The sequence below is a fragment of the Anomaloglossus baeobatrachus genome, chromosome 5 (genome assembly GCF_048569485.1).
Source record: "Anomaloglossus baeobatrachus isolate aAnoBae1 chromosome 5, aAnoBae1.hap1, whole genome shotgun sequence".
Taxonomy (NCBI): Eukaryota; Metazoa; Chordata; class Amphibia; order Anura; family Aromobatidae; genus Anomaloglossus; species Anomaloglossus baeobatrachus.
This window is the reverse complement of record NC_134357.1, coordinates 441423531-441450566: the sequence shown is the minus strand read 5'-3', so window position 1 is coordinate 441450566 and position 27036 is coordinate 441423531. Positions and strand designations below refer to the sequence as shown.

The 27036-nt window shown below is 45.5% G+C and overlaps 1 protein-coding gene across 2 annotated transcripts in view; it reads right to left on the bottom strand.

Annotated features, from left to right (window-relative positions):
• Positions 1 to 24922, bottom strand: part of COL9A3 (collagen type IX alpha 3 chain) — a 57264-nt gene extending 32342 nt beyond the window's left edge. The window contains exons 1-3 of one of the 2 annotated variants that reach the window (XM_075347782.1): positions 24717 to 24922; positions 21301 to 21369; positions 5663 to 5698 (exon numbers count right to left, since the gene is read on the bottom strand). In XM_075347782.1, coding sequence (XP_075203897.1) covers positions 5663 to 5698; positions 21301 to 21369; positions 24717 to 24779 — 168 coding nt within the window. In that variant the 5' untranslated portion in view covers positions 24780 to 24922. Of the gene's footprint in view, positions 1 to 5662; positions 5699 to 20931; positions 21004 to 21300; positions 21370 to 24716 lie in introns of those variants that run through there. The other variant, XM_075347783.1, reaches the window with a different exon arrangement.
• Between the last annotated feature and the right edge of the window lie 2114 nt (positions 24923 to 27036).

Genomic DNA, 27036 nt, shown 5'->3' with positions numbered 1-27036 from the left:
GTAGTCAAATGGCATGTTACTGTCGGCTATTTTTTTTTATTTTTTTTTTGTAAATCACATTTTTTATTGGGTTTTCAACATAAAATCTTGAAGCATAGTACATTAATTATTACATTAATCATTTTATAACACAACCAACTTATAGTATGCCCTAATAACCTAATGTCTCCCCAGGGGAGACCTCTGTCTGGTCCATTTCAACCTGAAAAAGGGGGCGGATGTCAAAGCAGTCATGTTCAATGCAGACCAATGTCTCTATCGGGCAATAATACAAGACATGACAAATAAGGATGGGGAGGGGAGGAATGGGGGGGGGGAAATGGAGGGTGGGAACAGAAGGTTCCCATCTGGATTCATCCACAGCTAGTAAGTAGTAGATTGTGTCTAAAGTGTGGTCCGCAGCAACTCAGGTCAATCAGCCCAGTTCTCTGAGCCATGCAAGGAATTCTGGGTTCTCCTTGAGTATAATCCAGGACGCCCAGATCTCAACAACTCTCTCCCGTGTACCAATTTGTTGACCGATCAACTCCTCCATTCTATAGACCATGTTGATACGAGTTCTGCTTGCGAGGGAATCTCCATCCTTTTCCAGTATCCAGGGATTAGGCTTCTTGCTGTAGTTAAAACATGTCGTGCCATCTCTTTTTTGAATCCCAAAATAGGTCCCCCCCCCCAAGTGAAAGGGGTGCTAGTTCCGGTGTGGGTCGGAGTTCCTCAGAGGAAAGTTGGAAAGTTTATTTATGAGTTGAAACACAACGTCCCAGAAGCTCTTCAGCGACGGACACTCCCACCAATAATGGAGGCATGACCCAGTCCCATGCTCGCACCTCCAGCAAGTGTCGGGGGTAGCGGGGAACATAGCATGAATCCTGGAGGGGCACCTGTACCACCTGGAGACGATCTTATAACCCCTTTCTTGTGACAGAACATTAAGCGACGACGTCTGAGTAAGGAGGAAAATTCTGTCTCGTTCTATATCTGAAAAGGTCCTACCCAAGTCCCTCTCCCACGCCAAGAGGAAAGGAGGGCAAGGCCAGCCAGACAGAGAGGGGTCTTGAAACAAGCCATATAGTAGTGAGACTGTGTGTGATGGGACTTCTTTCTGCAGACATAGGCTCTCGAACATGGTTAGTGGTCTGAAGATGTTTGTCTGAGGGAATAGGGATTTTATGAAACGGCAGGTAGGCGTTACTTTCATGGAAAAGAGAATGGAGGGGTCTGATGGATGAGCCAGTTATATAGTCATGAATAGCTGGGACCTGGTCTTTTGTTTTATGAAGAAGGTTGGGTCTGGATACCCCCGCTGCGAAGGCTGGGTTATCAATTAATGGTACAAGCGGGCTAGGGAAAGTGGACAGAGACAGGCGAGGATTGGCCCTCCCGACAAACAAGGCAAGTTGCCTGGTAAAAAAACGGCAAGTCCGCAAGTTTGCAATTAGACAGGGACACGAGCCAGATCCGTACCAGAGGGTTGAGATCTGTTTTTGACATGTCTACAGTGACCCACCTCTTGTTCCCCCTATAGTGGAAGTGGTCCAAAAGGCAGGTTCCCAGGGATGCCTAGTGTGTCGGTTGTTTTTAAACTGTTTTTCTAGTATTTAACTATTCTCAGTGACTTCATGGTGATTGTAGTAATCTGAAATTCGCTTCCTATCTCTTCAGAAACTACTTCTATGCTTTCTACATGCTTTACACTGCAGCTCTGCTTCTTCTGACTAACTGCTGTGTGAACCAATCAGAAACTAGGTAGTCATACAATACTTATTATGTAGAATTCATCCTTTCCTCAACCCTGAATCTACTAAAATACTAGTACACACCCTAATCATCTCCCACCTCGACTACTGCAATATCCTCCTCTGGGGACTCCCTGCTAACACTCTGGCACCTCTTCAGTCCATTCTTAATGGGGTTCTTTGAGAATTGTTATAAAATAAACAAAATAAATCATACATATTTAAAGTGTAACCATTGTTTTAATTTTTATTTCATAAATCAATAGTACACATGAAAATAAGCAATTTTGTAATATATCTTATCAGACAAATTTACTTCTTTGTCAGAACTGATCAGTCATTATCAAACTTTTTAATTCTGAGGCAAGACTTTCCCATTACTGAGATAAGAGATGGCAGTTGTTACTGAGGAGATTCCATGATGATGGGAGGAGGAGGAGCTAGAGGCAGAATGAGGCGCTTGAGGTAGAGGGAGGAGCTAGAGGTAAATGGAAAAGCTAGAGGCAGAGGGAGGCGCTAGAGGTAAGGGCAGGGTCTAGAGGCAGAGGGAGGAGCTAGAGGCAGTATGAGGCGCTTGATGCAGAGGGAAGAGCTAGAGGTAAATGGAAAAGCTAGAGGCAGAGGGAGGCGCTAGAGGTAAGGGCAGGGTCTAGAGGCAGAGGGAGGAGCTAGAGGCAGAGGGAGAAGCTAGAGGCAGAAGGAGGGGGCCAAAGGCAGAGGGAGAAGCTGGAGGCAGAGGGAGGAGGTAGAGGAAAGGAAAGAGCTAGAGGCAGAGGGAGGCACTAGACACTAGAGGTAGGGGCAGGGTCTAAAGGCAGAGGGAGGGTCTAGAGGCAGAGAGAGGAGCTAGAGGTAAAGGGAAGAGCTAGAGGCAGAGGAAGGCACTAGAGGTAGGGGCAGGGTCTAAAGGCTGAGGGAGGAGCTAGAGGCAAAAGGAGGGGGCCAAAGGCAGAGGAAGAAGCTGAGGCAGAGGGAGGAGCTAGAGGTAAAGGAAAGAGCTAGAGGCAAAGGGAGGAGCTAAAGATAGGGTTAGGGTCTACAGCCAAAAGGAGGGTCTAGAGGCAGAGCTCTTCCCCTCCTTCTTCTTCTATCTGCCTAGAATCTCATCAGCACCAACTTCCATCTCCTATCTCAGTAATGGGAAAGTCTTCACTGAATACGGATTTTACCTCAGAACTGAGAATTTTGATAATGACTGATCAATTCTGGCATTGGAAGAAGCAAATTTGTCTAATAAGATATATAAGAAAGTTGCTTATTTTCATGTGTACTATTGATTGATAAATAAAAATTAAAATGACAGTTATGCTTTAAATATGAAACATTTTCCCAAATACCTATATTTAGCAAAAAGGTATGGTTTATCTAGTGCACTCTGTCAGGATTTTAAAGATAGCAGCTACCAAAAATTAGTGTGCCCCAACATGTCCAATTACCCGCCCATTCGCCACTTTCAGGAGGAACTTGAAAATCTATCTCTACAAGAAAGCTTGCAGCCAACAATGACCATGCTGCCATCTAACTACACCAGAGCTGCCAAAACCCCCCATCATACTGTCTCCTCCCCATTATCCTGTAGACCAGGTGTGTCAAACTCAAGGCAGTGGGCCAAATCCAGACCGCCACATCATTTTATGTGGCCCGCGAGGTCAAGACATAGAAGGATTTAAATTTCCGCTGGTGCCATCCTAGCCGCTGGTGGCGCTTGTTCAGATTGATTTCATGGTGTACTTCAGTGAAATAGCGCGTATGGTACTGAGCAATCTGACCATGCGCAGCCTCTGGCGCCATTTTCCTGAAGACTGCCAAGAGACCAATCTGCACAAATGCTTCTCACAACTAGGACAGCACCAGTTTGAAATTGAAATAAGGATGAAGAAAAGACACCCAGAGGCAGTGAAGGGGCCGGAGTTAAAGACTCTTTTAAAAGTCCCACCTCAATGCACAAAGATAGGAAAAGAAGAAAACTTCAAACACAGTTTAATGAAAATATACAAAATGGATTTCTTCAACTCAGGTATCATTTTAATCAGTATGACAGTGTCAATATGGCCCTGTCTGTACATTATTTAGTAAAATGCTGCTGACATGTTCTCTTTAAAGAGCAGTGTTGAGGTGTGCGCTGAAACTCAAAATCCAAGATGGCACCTGACCCCTGTGCTGGCGCCACCCCCTCTACTATGTACTTTCTTCCTTTTACGTCGACACAGCTAGCACTTAACAGAGGGGCAAAGCCAGCGAAAAGTAGCTGGTGCCATCTTGGAATCTGAGCCAACGCAGCCAGTGCTTAGTAGAGGGGGCAGCGCCAACACATGAAGCGGGGGCCATCTTTGAAATTGAGGGGATGCAGTCAGCAGGCACTTTACAAAGGGGGTGTCATAAGCAAAGGGGGCAGGTTCCATCTTTGAACCTTTAAATCAGCGCGGAGGTGGTCAGTACTTAGCATAGGGTCTGGCAAAAGCAAAAGGGAGCATGTTCCATCTGATTTAGAGCAGATGCAGCCAATGCGTAGCATAGGCAGCAGTCTATGTTGGACTCTGAGGTAAGGGACAGCGCCCTTAGCCCTACAAACCAAGGACAGTGCCCTTAGCCCTACATCCCAGGGACTGCGCCTCTAGCCTTCCAACCCAAGGACAACACCCTTAGCCCTACAACCCAAGGACTGCGTACTTAGCCCTACAACCCAGGATCAACACTCTTAAGGCCACATCTCACTAAGCGACATCGCTAGCAACATCGCTGCTGAGTCCGGTTTTTGTGACGTAACAGCGATCTTGCTAGCGATGTCACTGTGTGTGACATCCAGCAACGACCTGGTCCCTGTTGTGAGGTCACCGGTCATTGCTGAATGTCCTGGACCATTTTTTAGTTGTTGCTCTCCCGCTGTGAAGCACACATCGCTGTGTGTGACAGCGAGAGAGCAACGATCTGAAGGTGCAGGGAGCCGGCTTCTGCGGGCGCTGGTAACCAAGGTAAATATCGGGTAAAAAGCAAAGGCTTTGCTTGGTTACCCGATATTTACCTTGGTTACCAGCGTTCGCAGCTTCTTGAAGCCGGCTCCCTGCTCCCTGCACACGTAACAAAGGTACACATCGGGTAACTATAAGCTAAGCGCTTTGCTTAGTAACCCGATGTGTACTATGGTTACGAAGCACAGCGTCGTTACACGGGTCACTGGTGGCTGATCTCTGATCGCTGTGGAGATCTGCCTTTTTGACAGCTCACCAGCGACCATGTAGCGACGCTCCAGCGATCCCTGCCAGGTCAGATCGCTGGTGGGATCTCTGGAGCGTCGCTTAGTTTGACGGTACCTTTAGCCTTACAACCCAGGGCAGCACCTTTAGCCCTACAACTCTGGGACAGAGCCCATAGCCTATAATTCAAGGACAGTGCACTTAGCCCTACATCCCAACAACAGCACCCTTAGCCCTACAACACAGGGACAATGCCCTTAGCCCCACAAGCCAAGGGCAGCACGATTAGGCCTACAATCCAAGGAAAGAACCAGAACCCTTATACCTAGAATCCAAGGACAGCGCTCTTAGCCCTACAACCCTTGGACAGCTTTCTTAGCCATACTAGGAAGCAGGGACAGCACTTTTAGCCCTACTAACCAGGGACAACGCTTTCAGTGCTGCTTCCCAGGGACAGCTCTCTTAGCCCTACTACTCAAGGACTGCTCTCTTAGCCAAACTACCTAAGAAAAGCACTCAGCCCTACCTAATACCCAGGGACGTCTCTCTTATAGCCCTACTATCAAAGGACAGGTGTTGTATAGTCCTACTAGCCAGGGACAGTGGTCGTCTAGCCCTACTATTTACCCAGGGACAGCTCTCTTATAGACCTACTACCCAGGAACAGTTATTGAATAGTCCTTCTACCCATAGACAGCTCTATTATTTTATTGATTTAGTATTTGAACTTACTGGGGGTCCAGGTAAACCAGGGGGCCCGATTTCACCCTGCAACGAAAGAATAAAAAGAAGGTATTAGTATTTGTGTTTACAAAAAAAAGAAATGTCTAATAGTTTCCAAATAGTTAATACAATACAATATGATTCACTTTATTGATCCCGATGGAAACTGTAGTATCATAAATCATGAATGATTACAGTTCCTGTGCTTGTTTATCGCATAGGTAGGCCAAAAAAAGGGAGCTTCCCACTAAAGACACACCTTGATTAGGGAGAGAGCCCCTGTAAAGCGCAGAGGACTTGTGAGAGAATGCAAGCCATTTTGTATTATATACAAACCATCTTGTCTTATAACTGAATGATCTCCTAGGGTTCAGCTAACACTGATGGGCAGGGAAGTTTCACATTTCTATACACACCCCTGCAGCTCTTATTGGTGTATAGTAATTTCTTTGTTTGGGATACTATATAAGCAGGTCACATGATGTAATAAAACAGAAACTCTCAGTACACCACAAACATGTGTGCTGTATTGATTTCTCTAAGCACTTGTAAAACAAATCTTATTAATTTGGAGTTCCAAGGGTATACAAATAGTGTATTTTGCTCATAGACTAATTGCAGCACTACTACTTATTACATAGTCACTCATTCATTTCAGTGTGGGATTCCATACTCCTCCCGTAGTGGCTTCTGAGGGGGAAATGTGCATCCTCCTCCTGCGGTAGTGATGCCGGCTGATGGAGGGGGTTTTGTTGCCAGATCTGTTGTGGTGAGCTGATAATAATAATAATTTTATTCATTTATATAGCGCTATTAATTCCATAGCGCTTTACACACATTGGCTGATGACCTATAGTTGCGTAAGGTGTTATCCAAAGGACACAACAGCTTTAAGGAAATCATTGATATATTTTGCAAAGTCGCTTTTAATTTAAAAAAGGAAAATATAGGAAATAACACTAAATTAAAGGGATCTAATCATATGTAAATAAATTTTGCGTATCAAACATTTTTTTTTTTTTAAATTGTCTAGGAAGCAGACAATGCACTAAAATATCAAAATAACTTATAATTACCTAGTAAATTGCATACGGCCCCATTTTCACAAAGGTATCTGCAGTAATGTCATAGACTATCCTCAGATGACTGCTGCCGCCAATCTCTAGCTTCCGTGATCCCATGCCAACTATACTAGCTCACCACTGAGGCCAGTGATTGGCTGCAGCATTCAGGTAAGGGTAGTCAGAACATCATCACAGCAAGTTACAAAGGTGATACGACCAATTGAATGGGGGCGATTTATCACGAGGGTATAAGTTAATTTGTCATTTTATTGCCTACACCATTTTTTGGCCATTTTTTTCAATTAATAAGGTCTTGGACAACCCCTTTAATCATTATTTGAATGGATGACGTTCATCTGATTTCAGCATTAAATTGCAGCATGCTGGATTTTATTACCAGACAGCTTCTATCACTGAAAAAAATCAGTCATCTGAACTCCCCATTTGAATACCATTGGTCAGAGTGTTATCCAGTAAATGAATATGATACGGTCCTCTGAACGAGCCTTACTATACATAAATTAAAGGGAACCTGTCATGTGAAAAATGCTATTAACCTGCAGATGTGGGGTTAATCTGCAGGTTTATAGCTTTCTGAATCTGCCCGGTACCCACATTACAGCCCCACTGCCAGGAAGAAAATAACTTTATTCTTCCCGGCAGCATTCAGATTTCAGTTATTGAGGCATGGCGCTGGGGCGTGATCAGTCACCGCTCTGTGTATGGAAAGTGGCGGCTGTAACCGTACCCTCCACACTAACTGACAGCAGCTCAGCATTAGACCCAGCTGTCAGTCAGTGCCAGTGACGCGGTTACAGTCACCGCTCTCCATACACACAGCGGTGACTGAACCCGCGCTGGCATCAAACCCTATTACTGAAACCCGAATGCTACAGGTAGGAAAAGAGTTATGTTTCTCCTAGCAGCGGGGCTCAAAGTGCAGGCGCTGGGCAGGTTCAGAACGCTCATAAGCTGCAGGTTAACACCATATAGCTTCTCTGTCCGATCTTCATGCTCACATACTGGGAGCTGGTGGAAGGTGAGTGTACAGCTCCTTTCACAAGGTGTTGGTGCTGTGTGACGGCCATTGTGGTGGTGGTTTTGTGTTGGTTGAGAAGTGTGGCATAGTCATAGGGACTCTGCCTTGCAGCATGGGTGTTGTGAGGCACCAGGTCCCCTGCCCTGCTGGTGCATTGTTCCTGTGGCGGTGGTTGTCACACAGCGCCGCACCTTTAAGGCTTCATATAAGTTAGGGACCCACTCAGAGGTTCTCGGTGATGTGGCAGTGGGCTTCATACAGTCTGATCAGAATGTCAAACCAAAAACCTCATGTTCAGGTATATTAATTTTTGCCTAGGGTGGCATTAGAATAGATCAGCTGATGATTTTCAGATGCGCGGTTAATTTCTTTTTCTTCAGCTATGTTATATTACACCAGAGGTTCAGTGTAAATCACTTTGAAATCTTGCAAAGCAAAAAGCAAAATTTTACTATGACTTTTGGTGTTTTCCCGCTAGTTCTGCCCCAGTTCCGGCAAATAGGGTGGAACTGGGGCAGAACCGGTTGGATGGGTACATAATAACATAGCTCATCAAATTTATACAGCTGTGGCTTATCTTATGCTGCAAATCTTACTCCAGTCTCTGATTTTCTAGAGAGGCGCACAGAGCCAATTTTCAGACACATTCATTAGGAGGCATGCGCCTATTAATGAATTAGGCGCTTCTGACTCCAGCACGTCCTTTCATCAAGATATAATAGACATATTAGACATATTTAGGAGATACCATTGAATGTAATGGTGGTGTGGGACTCGTTACCTCCCTGCTGCACCACCTTGTGCCATCTCAGGGTGAGACAAGAAGGCAAGATTATGTCCATACACAATGCCTGCCACACTGCGACACACATAGTACAATGGAGCAGCTCTTCACTATTTCACTATGTTTGTGTGGGGGACAGGGTGGTGGTGTTTACAGGAACTTCATGCTGTGTGAGTGCAAAGGGCTGTATGGGCTCCTATACTGTGTGAATCAGCATCATACTATCATATGTTTGGGGGTGGGTCACTGTGTGGGCATCATACTATATTGGGGGGAAATCTGGGTGTATCATACTCTGAAGGCAAGATTATTGAGCAGGGGCGTATCTACCGCAGTTGCAGAGATCGCCACTGCGACGAGGCCCGGGGGTGCAGGGGGCCCGCCTGCCCTAGCCCCTGATTCAGATGGATGCCTGCCTGCCCTAACCCCTGATTCAGATGGATGTGTGTCCGAGGGCACGCATCCAGCTGACCTACATGCTCTGCAATGTGCCGGCCGCCTTAGGCCATGAATATTCATTGCTCCCCACACACAAGGTCCTGGGCATGGGGAGCAGAAAATATGTTGACAGCTGCTGACGCTGTAAATGGCCGCAGTGGGGGGCTATATACCAGGATGAGGGGTTACATATCATGATGAGGGGAACTATATAACATGATGGGGGCCATATACCAGGATGAGGGGGCTATATAGCATGATGAGGGCTATATACCAGAATGAGGGGCTATATAGCATGATGGGCCTCTATAACAGGATGAGGAGGCTATATAGCATGACTGGGGCTATATACCAGGTTGAGGGGGCTATATACCAGGATGAGGGGGCTATATACCAGGATGAGGGGGCTATATACCAGGATGAGGTGGTTATATACCAGGATGGAGGGCTATATAGCATGATGGGAGCTATATACCAGGATGGGGGGGGGGCTATATACCAGGATGGAGAGCTATATATCAGGATGAGTGGGCTATATAGCATGATGGGGGCTATAGACCAGGATAGAGTGCTATATACCAGGATGGTGGGCTATATACCAGGATGAAGGGGCTATATAGCATGATGGGGGCTATATATCAGGATGGAGGGCTATATACCAGGATGAATGGTTACGTACCAGGATCAGGGGGCTATATAGCATGATCGGGGCTATACACCAGGACGAGGGTTTATATACCAGGTTGAAGGGGCTATAAACCAGGATAGGTGACATATTTACCAGGATGGGAGACATATTTACCAGGAAGTGGCCCGGGATGAGGGACATTAGTACATCATGGGAGACATTACTACACAATGAAGGGGGAGAGGGAGCAACCTGTATGTATTCATAGGATTTAGAATGCTACAATGGCCCATACATGTGCCGAACATATGGGGGGGCCCAGACTCAAACTCTGCACCGGGGCCCATCAGACTCTAGTTACGCCACTGTTATTGAGAGATATTAGGGGCATCATACTCTGAAGGAAGGATTACTGGGGAATACTGGGGGTATCATACTCTGAAGGCAAGATTATTGGGGAATATTGGGGGCATCATACTCTGAAGGCAGGATTTTTGGGGATACTGGGGGCACATACTCTGAAGGCAAGATTATTGGAGGATACAAGGGGCATTATTCTCTGAAGGCAGGATTATTGGGGGATACTGGGGGCACATACTCTGAAGGCAAGATTACTGGAGGATACAAGGGGCATTATTCTCTGAAGGCAGGATTATTGGGGGATACTGGGGGCACATACTCTGAAGGCAAGATTATTGGAGGATACAAGGGGCATTATTCTCTGAAGGCAGGATTATTGGGGGATACTGGGGGCATCATACTGAAAACAGGGCATCATTCTCTGTGGGGGGAGACTGTGGGGTCATAAATATGTAAGGGTGCATTGTACTGGGTGGGATGGCATCATACTGTGTGTATAATGGGAGCAATGTGGGGGCATCAATGTATGCGTGGAGGATCTTTTGGGTACCATACTGCTTGGAGGGGCATTATGTGGCAATATTTCTATTGGACTGGATGGGGTTAATGGTGTGGTTTTTCTGTCCTTCATGTTGGGAGGTATTATTATTTACTATTGTAGAGCCATATATTCCATGGCCCTTTACATGTGAATGCTGATCAGTTTTGTTTTCTGAGTGAGCCCCCCATCATTACAAGTCATGAGCCCCTCACCCACCAGTGCTTACGGCACACTTGTCGTGAGCCAATAATAATGTAAGTGGTGAGGAGCGGTCCCTCATGTATTTCACGCATTGTTACCCCGATTCATCATTGCGGTTTCTCCACTTTTCTGGAGTAATTTCCGCCTTTCTTAGTGGCTTTTCTGTTTGCACCTTATTTTCTTTATGTTCTGCTCCAGTTTTTACGTTGTCTTTCTTTTTTAAGTATTTTTTGATTTTTGCTCGTCAGTTTTTGCTTATGCAGATGTTTTAAACAAATTCATGTAATGCGACTTTTATTAAATGTCGGATTTTTTTGGCGCATCTATTCTATAGTACCTGCCTGGAGAAAGATTTCTAGAGTATTTTTGACTTTGCTGCACATTAGCAAACGTGCGCGTTTTTATAGGATCTGTTACTTTTGAGTCTAAAGGCCCCGTTACACGCAACGATATATCGCCAGGGTTACGGATTCCGTGACGCACATCCGGCATCGTTAGTGACGTTGTTGCGTGTGACACTAACGAGCGACTGTTAACAATGGAAAATACTCACCAAATCATCCATCGTTGACATGTCGTTCATTTAAAAAAAATTGTTGATTGTTGAGGACGCAGATTGTTCGTCGTTCCCGAGGCAGCACACATCGCTACGTGTGACACCTCGGGAACGACGAACTACAGCTTACCTGCGGCCGCCGGCAATGAGGAAGGAAGGAGGTGGGCGGGATGTTACTGTCGCGGGCGGAGGAGGGGACGCCGCGCTCTCCCTACTGCTCGGGTCCGGCCGCCACTGCTGCTGCAGCCTGCTGCTGCTCGGTGGCTCGAGCGATGGGCCGGATCCCGGGGACTCGAGCGGCGCTCCTCGCCCGTGAGTGAAAAGGGGTTTGGTTTTTGGGATAGTCTATTGTCCGTGACGCCACCCACGGTTGTGTGGACACCACCGCTGCTCTGTATGGGGATCCCGGGAGTGGTGACTGGGAGCAGCAAAGTTGTTAGTTCTCCCCTCCGTGGGTAGGGGGTGGCTGTCCCGGGGCCCAGTGATGAGGTGGGGGATGCTGGATGCCAGGGCCGGTGCAGGGCTTGGTGGGGTGCAGGGACGCGGGGTCAGCGCTGTGCCTCACGGCACTGTGGTACTCACTCAGCCTGAGACGGTGACACAGTTCTCGGTAAAACACACGGCTGGAAAGACGGTTTCCACGGACGGCTGCTGTTGCTTTTCCCCGGTAGTTGACAGTGACGGTCTCTGTCCCTGCACCTAGTGAAATGTTGGTAGCGATGGGTTCCCACCGGTAACCCGCTCCCCGGCTTGGATATGGGCCGGAGGAGCCCCTCTTTGCCCGCAGGCGCTGGCCCTGAGAAACTGGTGCCTTGGCGGTGTCTCTCTCCTACGGTTGGACTGTTGCCTTCAATCGGGACTTAGCTGTTTGGAGACCCAGGAGGTCCCCTTCACTGACGGATTTGGCAAATTCACGGCGACTCCTAGCCTTGCCGGGATCCGAAAGGCCCCTGCCAATGGTGCTGGCTTCTCTTCGTATACCGCTCCGGTACCGCCGGGCCACCACCCGTCCACGGTCCTTTCGGCAACCTCCGATCAGCCTCTCCTGCAGACAGTCACCACCGTCTGCTGACCTTGCTGTCTCAGTCCGGGGCACACACCCGGACCGACTTCAGGCTTCCTCAACTGTCACTTTCTCTGTCACTTTTACTCCTCTCACTTGCTCCTCTACCACTTCCTTCTCACTTCCACTAACTTCCAAACTCATCTGCCTGGTTTTCCCGCCTCCAGGACTGTGAACTCCTCGGTGGGCGGAGCCAACCGCCTGGCCCACCCCCTGGTGTGAACATCAGCCCCTGGAGGAAGGCAACAAGGATTTTTGGGTAGCTTCGGTGTACCTATCCGGGGTGTAGGGTGTGGTGGTGTCATTACCTGTGACCCCTGGCTTGCCCAGGGCGTCACATTACTACTGCCACTCATCTCCGCTTCTATTGGGCGGCCGGTTAGTGACGCCGCACGTACCGCCCCCTTAGAAAGGAGCCGGTTCGCCGGCCACAGCGATGTCGCTCGTCAGGTAAGTCCGTGTGACGGCTCCTAACGATATTGTGTACCACGGGCAGCGATTTGCCCATGACGGACAAACGACGGGGGCGGGTACGCTCGCTACCAATCTCGCTAACGATATTGCTGCGTGTGACGGGGCTTTTAAAGTTACAAAAACTGGTCAAAGACAAACTTAAAGAGCAATGTTAAATTTCAGAACCGCTTGCGTAATTTCGTACAGTTTGAACCATAAATGCCAGTGCATACCACAAGACAAAACAAAGTGGTTTCAATAAATCGCAAATGATGAATCGGGGCCTCAGACTCACTCTCAGTGCGGTTCACCCCAACAGGGCAGCAGGATAAGTAATGTTCAAATGAAGGAGTGAAGGACGGCATCTTCCAAGGAGCGATGAGTAAAATAAAGCATTGCTCTAACCATTTTTTAACACAGTTAACACCTGACGTGTTTCTGGCGCACACAAAGATGCTCTATGACTAGGGGCATCTTTTTGTGCCCAGAACACGTCAGGTGTTAACATGCTGCAGTTTTTTTTAGTGGTTTTAAAATGCTTTGAAAAAAGATTTTTTTATTTTACTCATCGCTCCTTGGAAGATGCCGTCCTTCACTCCTTCATTTCTATTTTTCTGGTCAACGCCTTTCCAGAGGATCTGGCACCCATTTCCCATGTCATTTATTGAAACCGCTACATACAGCATGGTGAGCTTCCAATTATTCTTTTGGTTTAATGTAATGTATGTACAATCTGACTCCACCAGCAGAACAGTGAGTGCAGCTCTGCAGTATAATATACAGTTAGGTCCAGAAATATTTGGACAGTGACACAAGTTTTGTTATTTTAGCTGTTTACAAAAACATGTTCAGAAATACAATTATATATATAATATGGGCTGAAAGTGCACACTCCCAGCTGCAATATGAGAGTTTTCACATCCAAATCGGAGAAAGGGTTTAGGAATCATAGCTCTGTAATGCATAGCCTCCTCTTTTTCAAGGGACCAAAAGTAATTGGACAAGGGACTCTAAGGGCTGCAATTAACTCTGAAGGCGTCTCCCTCGTTAACCTGTAATCAATGAAGTAGTTAAAAGGTCTGGGGTTGATTACAGGTGTGTGGTTTTGCATTTGGAAGCTGTTGCTGTGACCAGACAACATGCGGTCTAAGGAACTCTCAATTGAGGTGAAGCAGAACATCCTGAGGCTGAAAAAAAAGAAAAAATCCATCAGAGAGATATCAGACATGCTTGGAGTAGCAAAATCAACAGTCGGGTACATTCTGAGAAAAAAGGAATTGACTGGTGACCTTGGGAACTCAAAAAGGCCTGGGCGTCCACAGATGACAACAGTGGTGGATGATCTCCGCATACTTTCTTTGGTGAAGAAGAACCCGTTCACAACATCAACTGAAGTCCAGAACACTCTCAGTGAAGTAGGTGTATCTGTTTCTAAGTCAACAGTAAAGAGAAGACTCCATGAAAGTAAATACAAAGGGTTCATATCTAGATGCAAACCATTCATCAATTCCAAAAATAGACAGGCCAGAGTTAAATTTGCTGAAAAACACCTCATGAAGCCAGCTCAGTTCTGGAAAAGTATTCTATGGACAGATGAGACAAAGATCAACCTGTACCAGAATGATGGGAAGAAAAAAGTTTGGAGAAGAAAGGTAACGGCACATGATCCAAGGCACACCACATCCTCTGTAAAACATGGTGGAGGCAACGTGATGGCATGGGCATACATGGCTTTCAATGGCACTGGGTCACTTGTGTTTATTGATGACATAACAGCAGACAAGAGTAGCCGGATGAATTCTGAAGTGTACCGGGATATACTTTCAGCCCAGATTCAGCCAAATACCGCAAAGTTGATCGGACGGCGCTTCATAGTACAGATGGACAAAAACCCCAAGCATACAGCCAAAGCTACCCAAGAGTTCATGAGTGCAAAAAAGTGGAACATTCTGCAATGGCCAAGTCAATCACCAGATCTTAACCCAATTGAGCATGCATTTCACTTGCTCAAATCCAGACTTAAGACGGAAAGACCCACAAACAAGCAAGACCTGAAGGCTGCGGCTGTAAAGGCCTGGCAAAGCATTAAGAAGGAGGAAACCCAGCGTTTGGTGATGTCCATGGGTTCCAGACTTAAGGCAGTGATTGCCTCCAAAGGATTCGCAAAAAAATATTGAAAATAAAAATATTTTGTTTGGGTTTGGTTTATTTGTCCAATTACTTTTGACCTCCTAAAATGTGGAGTGTTTGTAAAGAAATGTGACAATTCCTACAATTTCTATCAGATATTTTTGTTCAAACCTTCAAATTAAACGTTACAATCTGCACTTGAATTCTGTTGTAGAGGTTTCATTTCAAATCCAATGTGGTGGCATGCAGAGCCCAACTCGCGAAAATTGTGTCACTGTCCAAATATTTCTGGACCTAACTGTAGGATATAACTCAAGCTCAGTACAGGATAAGTAAGTTAATATATGTACACAGTGACTGCACCAAAAGAATAGTGAGTACAGCTCTGGAGTATAATACATGATGTACCTCAGGATCAGTACAGGATAAGTAATGTAATATACATACACGGTGACCGCACCAGCAGAATAGTGAGTGCAGCTGTGGAGTATAATATAGGATGTACCTCAGGATCAGTACAGGATAAGTAATATAATGTATGTACACAGTGACTCCATCAGCAGAATAGTGAGTGCAGCTCTGCAGTATAATACATAATATAACTCAGTATCATTACAGGATAAGTAATGTGATGTATGTACACAGTGACTCCACCAGCAGAATAGTGAGTGCAGCTCTGAAGTATAATACAGGATGTAACTCAGGCTCAGTACAGGATAAGTAATGTTTGTGCACAGTGACTCTATCAGCAGAATAGTGAGTTCAGCTCTGGAGTATAATACATAATATAACTCAGGATCAGTACAGGATAAGTAATGTAATGTATGTACACAGTGACTCCACCAGCAGAATAGTGAGTGCAGCTCTGGAGTACAATACAGGATGTATTTCATGATCAGTACAGGATAAGTAATGTAATGTATGTACACAGTGACTCCACCAATAGAACAGTGAGTACAGCTCTGGAGTATAATACAGGATGTAATTCAGGATCAGTACAGGATAAGTAATGTTACAATCAGTATGCACACTAGTACATATGTACGCATATATTGTAGTGATTAGAGGTAAATTGCTGCTTACAAATAATTGTTGCATGTGTGATGCCCTAGACTAGCCAGGTAGTCACAAACATACCAACACACACACCCCCACCCTAGGCAGTTACAGCAGCCAAACCAAAAACCCTTGTTGCCTCCCAACAGGGTCTGATGTCCACACCAGGTGGGGCGGAGCCAGGCGGTTGGCCACACCCACCGAAGAGTTCACAGGCCTGGAGGCGGGAAAAGAGTCAGTTTAGTTCAGTCTTGGAGGTGAAAGTGAGAGGAGTGAACACTTGGGTGTCTGGGTTGGAGCCCAGACACTAACAGCAAGGTTGGCAGACGGTGGTGGCCATCCACAGGAGTTAGTGGAACTCCGCAGAGCGTCGGCCCGCCGGTACTGGACCGGGGAACGGATTGAAGCTAAGCACACAGGCAGGGCCATCGGACCCCGACCAGGCTTGGAGGCGGCGTCAATAGTCAAATCCAAATGTGACAGGAACCCCAGGGGTTTCTCAACTACTAAAGTCCCGATTGAAGGCAACCGTCCACCCAGAGAGGATATACAGTTACCGCCACAGGCTGCGAAACGGGCTCCTACGGCACCTATACGCCGGGGAGCGGACTACCGGTGGGCAACCACAGGAGTCAAGAACATTCTCAAAGGTGCAGGGAAAGACAGCCACCATCAGCCGTCCGGGGAGAGCACAACAACAACAACACTGCAGCCAGCTGCGGGACCCGTCCATCCGGCCGTTTTGATTTACCAGAGACTCTGTCAGTGATTGTCTGAGTGAGTACACCAGTGCCGTCCGGAACCGCGCCGCGCTGTCCCTGCAACCCTGCACCCCAGCCATCCGGCCTCCCCGTTACACCATCGGGCCCCGGGATCACCAACCCCTGCCCACGGAGGGGACAACATCTCAACTGCACCCTAACATCTCTCTTGGGATCCCCGTTACCAGCAGCGGTGGTGCCATTATCACCACAACCCGTGGGTGGCGTCACGAACAATCTCCCTAACCAAACCACCCCCCTTTCACTCACGGGTGAGGAGCGCTGCTCGAGTCCCCGGGTCCGGTCCACCGCTCGAGCCACCGAGCAGCAGCAGCAGAAGCCCCGGACCTGAGCGTGGCGAGCGCGTCCCCCCCGCCCGCGACACATGATCAAAACCAATGTTATGAGCAGGATAGAGGTTTTGTGGGGCTATCCCTAAGGCCTCCTTCACATGTCTGTGTTTCCAGTACGTGTGGCACACACGTAGGCCCATTAAATTCAATGGGTTTGCGCACACTTCTGTGTTTTCACATGGTTCGTGTGGCCATGTGGAGCATACACATGTCTATGTGCTCCACAGGGCGACATGTCCATTTTCTGTTGGAAGAGGGTGTCACATAGACTGCACACTGATGTGATCAGTGTGACATCAGTGTGACATGTATCGGAGAAAACACCTGTTCCTTAAAAAAAAAAGAATTTTAATATTTACCTGTCTCCGGCACTGCTGTTACTTCCGGGTCCCGCTCATTATGCTCATGCTTATTCACTGCACTGACTTTGGACCCGGAAGTAAAAGCAGCTCTGGAGACAGGTAAGTAAACATGTTCATTCGGATGTCACACGGAGAACATACACATGCACAAATATACTGACCTGCCCCACAGACTGTCATACATGTGCGTTAAATGCATGTGAAAGAGGCCTTACAGAGCTATCAGCAGAATACAAGCTGCCATGTCTGGGAGTCTATCAGTGAAGGTTTGGTATAAGCTTGTATTCTGTTATGTTCTACATATAACAGTCGGGCAATTCCTAACCCTATACGAAACATAGCAAATACGATGGGCCCCACCGTCATCAAGGGCCCATCTCCCCATATAACGTCCAGCTCTACCAAGTTTCTATGAAATCACAGATAATGTCATTTATTTATTTTGCTTACTTATATGATGCTACTACATTCCTCCGGACATTGCAGAGAGCAGCATAACTGTCACACAATGTAAATTCCTTATCAATCTTTGCAGTGAGGGAATAAATCAGCGAACCCGGAGGAAACCCACAGAAACAAGGGGAGAACATACAAACTCCTTGCAGATGTCCTGGTGGGATGTGAACTCAGGACCCCAATACGGTGGAGTAACAGCGCTAGTGCATTATGTAATTTTTTTTACCATAAGTGAAAATATTGTGGGGAAAATCAACAGTAATTTAAAAATAAAAATAAAAATAAAATACGCTTTTGGCTTTTTGGCGACTGTGAAATTGCACATAAATGACAGCCATGTACATTTACAATGTATTGCACCCGAATAAATCTATGTTATGCATTCTAGTGCGATAATTGTCCACAATAGGCAAGCAAGGGAAGGATCCAGCTCAGACTCGAAGGATTTGAATAAAAGGCATTTCTTTATTTCAACTTTGTTAAAAAGAATATATCCAAAAAGGTATAATGACACCGGCTGATAACACTGACAGATGGTAGATGAAAAAAAAAAAAAACTACGCGTTTCGGCGGTACGCCTTCATCAGGTCTAGACCTGATGAAGGCGTACCGCCGAAACGCGTAGTTTTTTTTTTTTCAAATCCTTTTATTCAAATCCTTTGAGTCTGAGCTGGATCCTTCCCTTGCTTGCTTCTTGTCTATATACGGCTGGCTGCCGTGAACCTTGCTGGGACCGAGGATACTTATCTAGAGGAACTAATCAGGCTGACTTCCACTGTGATGAGCGGTTCAAGTGTTCTGTGTCTACAACTGTTCAATTGTCCACAATATGTCACCATGGAGTCCGGCCCAAGAGGAGACATAACTAATGCATCCAACAAGTGGTAGCAAAACACACAGTGGTGGTGTGCACTGTCAAGGATAGGGGTTTGTGCTATCTCTTAAAGGGAATGTGTCATCAGAAAATGACCCATTGTTCAAATCAGGTTTTTGTGTAAATGTATTTTTTTAATTTTTTTCTTACAATGTTTTTTTTTGTTTTTAGACTTTTTATTAAAAATACAAAATAGACATCTTGCAGTTTTCACACTGTCCACTGAGGCAAGTTTAGTCTCTAACTTCCTGTTGTTTCAGGAACCAACACATGAACAGACTAATGATCATGTGCAAAGGTCATTGTGAAGGGAAGAGGAGCAGAGTCAGCTGTGACATCACCTAGTGTGATTGGTGGATCCTGTGTCATCAGCTATGTATAGAGGTGTCACCTTTCATTATAAATTCTTCCTCTGATGATAAGGAGCCTGCAGAAAACTCTTCCTGAAAGTATCTGTCTAAAATGGCCCCGGTGGACGGTGTGAAAATGAAAACGGCAACATGATTTATTTTGCATTTTTATTCTAGATTGTGATATGAAAAAAAAAATCTAACCAGACATTCACTTTGATGAGCATGCTGTGCTGCTTCTTATGGCACATGTGAACACAGGTTTTTTTAAGGTCACATGACTCTACTTTGATTTCCCAAGGTTATGTAGGTGGGGTTACTTTTGTCAGGAGGAAAGTAGCCACTCTAGTTTTGGGGGTTATGAGGGTGAATTGTTTCTGAGGGGTATGTGGCTAACACCTTTATTTACTGACATGGACTATTTTTAGTGACACCTAGCTCCGACATTGAATGATATATGCATCCTTCAAATGGAATTAAGACACAAGACACGAATCTGAAGACGTTATGGGGGGGGAAGGGAAATCAAAGGGTAACTCATTGGGGGCATCATACCAGGTGCGGTGAAAATTATGGCAATATCATACCAGGTGCGGTGAGCATTATGGGAACATCATACCAGGTGTGGTGAGCATTATGGGAACATCATACCAGGTGTGGTGAGCATTATGGTAATATCATACCATGTATAGTGGGCATCATGGGGACATCATATCAGGTGTGGTGAGCATTATGGGAACATCATACCATGTATAGTGGGCATCATGGATGCATCATACCAGGTGTGGTGAGCATTATGGGAACATCATACCAGGTGTGGTGAGCATTATGGGAACATCATACCAGGTGTGGTGAGCATTATGGGAACATCATACCAGGTGTGGTGAGCATTATGGTAATATCATACCATGTATAGTGGGCATCATGGGGACATCATATCAGGTGTGGTGAGCATTATGGGAACATCATACCATGTATAGTGGGCATCATGGATGCATCATACCAGGTGTGGTGAGCATTATGGGAACATCATACCAGGTGTGGTGAGCATTATGGGAACATCATACCAGGTGTGGTGAGCATTATGGGAACATCATACCAGGTGTGGTGAGCATTATGGGGACATCATACCAGGTGTGGTGAGCATTATGGGAACATCATACCAGGTGTGGTGAGCATTATGGTAATATCATACCAGGTGTGGTGAGTATTATGGGAACATCATACCAGGTGTGGTGAGCATTATGGGGACATCATACCAGGTGTGGTGAGCATTATGGTAATATCATACCAGGTGTGGTGAGCATTATGGGGACATCATACCAGGTGTGGTGAGCATTATGGGGACATCATACCAGGTGTGGTGAGCATTATGGTAATATCATACCAGGTGTGGTGAGCATTATGGGGACATCATACCAGGTGTGGTGAGCATTATGGGGACATCATACCAGGTGTGGTGAGTATTATGGGAACATCATAACATGTGTGGTGAGCATTATGGGAACATCATACCAGGTGTGGTGAGTATTATGGGAACATCATACCATGTATAGTGAACATTATGGGAACATCATACCAGGTGTAGTGGGCATTATGGAGGCCATGAAAGGGGTATTCTACTGTGTAAGAACACTATTGGGCTTCATTAGGGGCAATATTTCTGTATAGACACATGTAAAGGATGGGGAAAGCTTAAGGAAAAGGCTTAGCTCGAAGTAGAAATTGCCACAGAGCCCCTCGCTGTGTGCTCCTCACTTTGACAGTTTGGCGGTATGCTGGAACCTATACAAGGACAGCTCTGTATACCATTCAGATCTCCGTCTCCTCATCTATAATGAAGACTCGCTCAGGTCCTGGTGAAGCAGGCTCTCCTGCCATGGCGCAGAGGGCACTGAGTAGAGGTGGTATTAGGACACTAGAGGCTCTGTGCAGACTGGACCCTCCTAGCAGGAGGCAGGGAAGAGAGGGGGCGCACAGAGCATCCTTTATACTCCACTGTATAAACACTCCTCTCCGGCATACTGGAATTCTATTAACCACTTATCTGCTACAGCATCCGACCTCACAATGAAAAGCCATTTATATACTAACTCTCCTGCAGGTTTGCTGAAGTGGTTAATCCCCTATTGCTTCTGCGCACGGTGATCTTGCTTTCCAATCAGCCCCGTTACTTACATCTATTCCATCCTTGCCCGGTGTTCCAGGAGGTCCCTGTGGACCCGGAGGTCCTGGTAGTCCAGCTCTCTGTAAAAAGACAGACAAACAGTCAGGGGAGTATATAGAAGGGGAAGGTTGGACAAGTCAGCCAGGGTCAAATATGTGGGGTGGGTACAGGGATATCAATATACATGAAAGGATGGAGTGCAAGCTCTTGGGTAACAGAAGAAATGCAAGTGATAAATAGTAATAATTGTAATGTTCTGTGGATATGGCCGTATGTATCACATAATATCCACAAAGATGTAGCCATCTCAGAGTAAGTTAAATCCAGGATAGGTGGTGGGACATTCCTCGAGTATATGACCATCACCCAATTATTAAGCTTCTCCTGGAAGTCAGTGTCAGACAATACCAAATATACAGTCAGCACTAAGTATAACAGGTATATAGCCGACACACTATCTATCTATCTATCTATCTATCTATCTATCTATCTATCTATCTATCTTTACGCTGTTGACCCTTTTTTTTCCCCAAGATCTCTGCCCTTCACCCTGGCAGCTGCATATCAGTTTCTGGGCCAAATCCTGACTGATGGTCAATTCTTGACTAATCAATACTTGGATTTTATCACACTTTTTGGGTTTTGTTTGTCCTCCACCTATTTTTTTTAGGACTGACCAGAGATTGTTAGTGGGATTGAGATCTAGAGAGTTTCCTGGCCATTGACCCAAAATTTTAATGTTTTGTTCACCGAGTCCCTTATTTATCACTTTTGCCCTCTGACATGGTCTCCATCTTGCTGAAAAAATCCCCAAATTTCTCCTGGATGGTTAGGTGAAGTTGGTCTTGGAGGATATTTAGATCCCATTCTTTATTCATGGCAAGGTTCTTTTCTCTGATGATTTCCCCTTCAGACTGTTTGGGAGAAGAAAAGGTGAGGGCTACCATGAGTCCTGTGTCATGAGACTGTAAAGTCTCCTGAGGACAACAATTTATAGAGGCTTTTCCTCCATGGAGGGGGCTCACTCATGATGTTCCCTAAGAACAAAGACATGAATAGAGAATGGGATCTAAACATCCTCTAAGAGCTACTTATCCCAAACATCCAGGATCAATTTGGTGATGAACATTGCATTTCCAGCATGATGAAGACCATGTCAGTAGCCACAAATGTGTCAGTAAGGGAAACAGTGACATTATGGGTCCTTGGGCAGGAAACTTCCCAGATCTCAATCCCACTGACAAACTGTCGTCCAACCTCAAAAAGAATAAGGACAGAGACACAGAAATTGTGATATACTACAAGCACGGATGAGACAAGAATGGGTCATCAGTCAGGATTTGGCCCAGAAGCTGATACCCAACTGTCAGGGCGAAAGGTAGAAATCTTGAAAAATAAGGGCCAACACTGGGAATATTGAGTCTTTGCCTAATGTATTTGTCAGTAAAAATGTAAAAACTTCTAAAATGCTGATAATTGTAATTCAGTAAATGTAGAAACATCTGACTGAAACGGCAAACTATGAAAACCAAAATTTGTGTCAGTCTCAAAACTTTTGACCATGACTGTATATCATCCAATAGAGGCCACCATGTATTTTGGGGCCCTATGCGACCATTGGGCCCAAGGTTGCCATAAAACATTTTATGTTCTGTTTTGTCTGTAGGTTATAGTCCATTCCATAGACTAACTGGGAGTAGAAGGGCCCCATAAATTAATAGCCCTATGAATATTAAAACATGGCACTCGTAGCTTATCAGATTCTGGAAAAGCCAAGATCCAACTGCTATAAGGTTACATTGGGCAATCAATTTAATGTTTGCGATATCAATGAAGCCAAAATAACTAATAGAAGTGACTAACAGAATAAAGTGACTATTATAATTGACCAACATAAGTAGCTAATATAACTATTATACTGCAATAATATAATAGGGGAAAAAACTAATAAAACACACTGATATAATCTACTAATATAGCCGACTATTTTACAGGAATAATATAATATGGAAAAAAAACTAATAAAACACACTGATATAATCTACTAATATAGCCGACTATTTTACAGGAATAATATAATATGGGAAAAAACTAATAAAACACACTGATATAATCTACTAATATAGCCGACTATTTTACAGGAATAATATAATATGGAAAAAAAACTAATAAAACACACTGATATAATCTACTAACATAACTGTTATATACTGGAATAATATAATAGGGGGAAAAAACTAATAAACCACACAAATACAATGTACTAATATAACTGACTATTACACTAGAATGATATAACAGGGAAAAAAAAACTAATAAAACATACTAATATAATCTAATAATTTAATTGCCTATTATACTAGAATAATGTAAGACTAATGAAATCAAACAGATAAAAGACACTAATATAATCTACTAATATAAGCAACTAATGCAACAGACTAAAATAATACAAGATACTCAAAATCCTTGTCCAATGAGCTTGCAATCTAGGACAGGTCTGTATATAGCGTATTGGTAAGCCTAGCGCATGTCTTGTGGACTCCAGGCGATTTCACAGGGGATTTAGAAATTCCAGAATACACTAATAAGACTGTGTGGAGCACAAATGGTGCAGTGTCTGCGCAGACAGGAAAGCGCTGGGCTCCATGTGTAGGACGTGTTTGCACAGCAGACGGGCGACTATTGAGGAGCAGACTATAAGCAGGGACATAAGAGGGGGCTTTGTTATTAGTCCAAGGGTTATTCTTCCAGTTGTGACATTCCTGGAACTGACTTGAGGATCAATGATAGAGATGTAGCAGAGCTGAGTTTGTCATATAACAGCATTTCCTATATGTAATTATCCACAGGACTGCATGTATGCCTAATATCATAATAATGATATTGTAATGTGTTATCTGAACAGAAAGTTACCACCAGCAAATAATCAATTACCATCTGGAATTCTTTATAGGAGAGTGTAGATCTATCTAGATACACTGTACCTAGTGACTGACTCAGCTCTGCTACATTTGAGTGTATTGATGTGATAATAACCTGTGTGAAAGCCTAGAAAACATGTGACAAACCCAGCTCTGCTACAGCCGCACATATATCTATACACAGGTAATCTCATACAGCTTTTTTCAATTAGTAGATCCTTGGTCTATAACATGTAGTGTAACTACAACACCCAGCATGCCCTGACACCCACAGAGTGAGGGTTCTTAGTAGTCCAAGGTTGCAGACCATGGATGTGGATGACACTGGACAGACACTGGTGCTGAATTCACATCTCCCTGGCAGATTTAACAGTAGGTTGTGGCATCTTGGGATGCCAAGGAAGGTGATGGCACCATACAATCCGATGGATCCTAGAATAGAATGGGCAACAAGCAGAGATGGCGCAGACTTGTAGGGCTCCAGAGAAGTGAGTTCAGCTTACCTGCCCTTGTGATGCCACTAGGTGGAATATTAAAAGGCACCCAACAGCAGGGAACCTTGCCATGGTCACCAGAGAACCTTCGCCCCACCGCTGGCACTACACCGTCCTAATGTTTTCCCCTCTTCGCTGCTTTGGAGCCCCTCCGTGAGGGGTGTCTGGCTCCAGATAAAGCTCGTTCTGCTGGTCCCAGAGATGTACAGAGGCAGGGGGCTTCAGAGATCTGGAGGTGGAGAGAATGTGGGCAAAGGGAGGAGGAAAACCTGAAAGCCACCTATGAATGGGGGCATGGATGATTGGCAGCTACATTCCCTGGAATGCCTGGAATAACCGGAGAAAGGGAGAGAGGTGGAAACCTGGAAGGATGCAGCACCCACCTCCGCACAGTTCTCAGGGACCCTCGGCTGAGCACCTACAACCCCTCATAATAAGTGACTTTTATGCCCACACTGTCCACAAACTCCACCCAAAAGCCTAAAATAGAAGCATTCAATAAAGAAGAATATGCTAATTACATTTCAAGCTAAATTGGCACACCCCCTATTGGGGAAGCATCAGTCATTATTTCACCTGGTGTCAAGGCTGATGCTCCACAGCTGGAGACTGCGGCATCATTCATCCAATCATCCAGAACCTTAGAATGAAACTTTCTATTATACTTTGTATTTCAATTCATCACAATTTTTAAGATCTCTGTTTCCTATCTGTAAATGGAAACATTCTTTACTTCCAGAAGTTGAAAGCTCATTCTCATCGTAATTCTTCTCACAGTTTCCTACAACTTTATCCAGTGTAGACTATCCTCTGTAAGCCAAACACATCAGCATCACATATCCTTCTCCTGCAATGGCAGATGTCAGTGCAGATATCAGTGTAGAGCAGGGGTGGGGAACTTTTTTCTACCGGGGGCCATTTGAAAATATCTACCATCATTCGTGGGTCTCACAAAATGATCATCTTGAAAATTACATGCTATACTTGGTCAAACAACTCACTGTGGTGGCTGGAGCTTCTTTTCTTTGGTGCAGCTGTGATATTAGGTGATATTGATCTTGTTGCTTCTCATAACTGCTTTCCAGATTTGTGTTGGCTGGGACTGCTGAGGGACGCTGTGGGCATATACATCACAGGAGGGGCTGGGGGCATATACATCACAGGAAACGTTGGGGGCATATACATCACAGGAGGGGATGGGGCATGTATATCATAGGAGACGCTGGGGACATATACATCACAGGAGATGGGGCATACACATTACAGGAGATTCTGGGGGAATATACATCACAGGAGACACTGGGGGGCATATTCATCACAGGAGACGCTGGGGGCATATACATCACAGGAGACGCTGGGGGCATATACATCAGGATACGCTGGGGGCATATACATCAAAAGAGGAAATGGGGCATATACATCACAGAATGTGATGGAGGTATATATGTCACAGGAAACGCTGGGGGCAAATACATCAAAGAGGGTCTTGGAGGAATATACATCACTAGGGAGGCTGGGGGAGCTGCAGTGCATAGACGTCACAGGAGACATTGAGGGCATTTGCATCACTGGAGAGGGATGGGAGGAATATACATCACTAAGGAAACTGAGTGTAATAGACATGGCTGTGGGGCATAGACATCACTGGGGGGCACAGACATAGCTGGATGGCACAAACATCGCCAGGGGCATAAACAGCAATGGGGGGCACATACATCACTGAGGGTATATACACAGCTGGGGAGCTCGGACAGCCATGATGATTCCAGAGAGGCACAGTCAGCCCTGGGGATGCTGGGGGAACAAACAGACCTGGGGGATGCTGGGGGCACAGACACTGGGGACACTGGAGTCACAAACAGTCCTGGGGAACGCTGGGGGCACAGAAAGCCCTGAGGATACTGGGGGTACAAACAGATCCTTATGATGCTGGAGGCACAAACAGGCCCAGGGGATGCTGGTGGCATCTCAGGGGATAACGGAGGTTTATGGGGATAACAGGAGACTGGAGCTCGTAGACTGGCCCTAAAGCTACGGGGCCCTAGCTGTCGCTAATCCCAGAGATACCTCTAGTGGTGAAGATGTCTGCCTGCCTTCCTAGCCCTGCTTCTGGCAAGCTCTGATCTTATACCCCCACTGCCCCACCCAAGGGGAGGACAGAGACAGGATTGGTTGAATCCACAGATATAGACAAATGGGGAAACCAAAATCTCTAGCACACACGAAGATATAAGACAATACTTGATCAGGAGGAAATAAAGAGCATGGAGGAAATACCCAGACGATGAGAGAATTTCCACAGCACACCAAGTAGCACACAACAACTGGT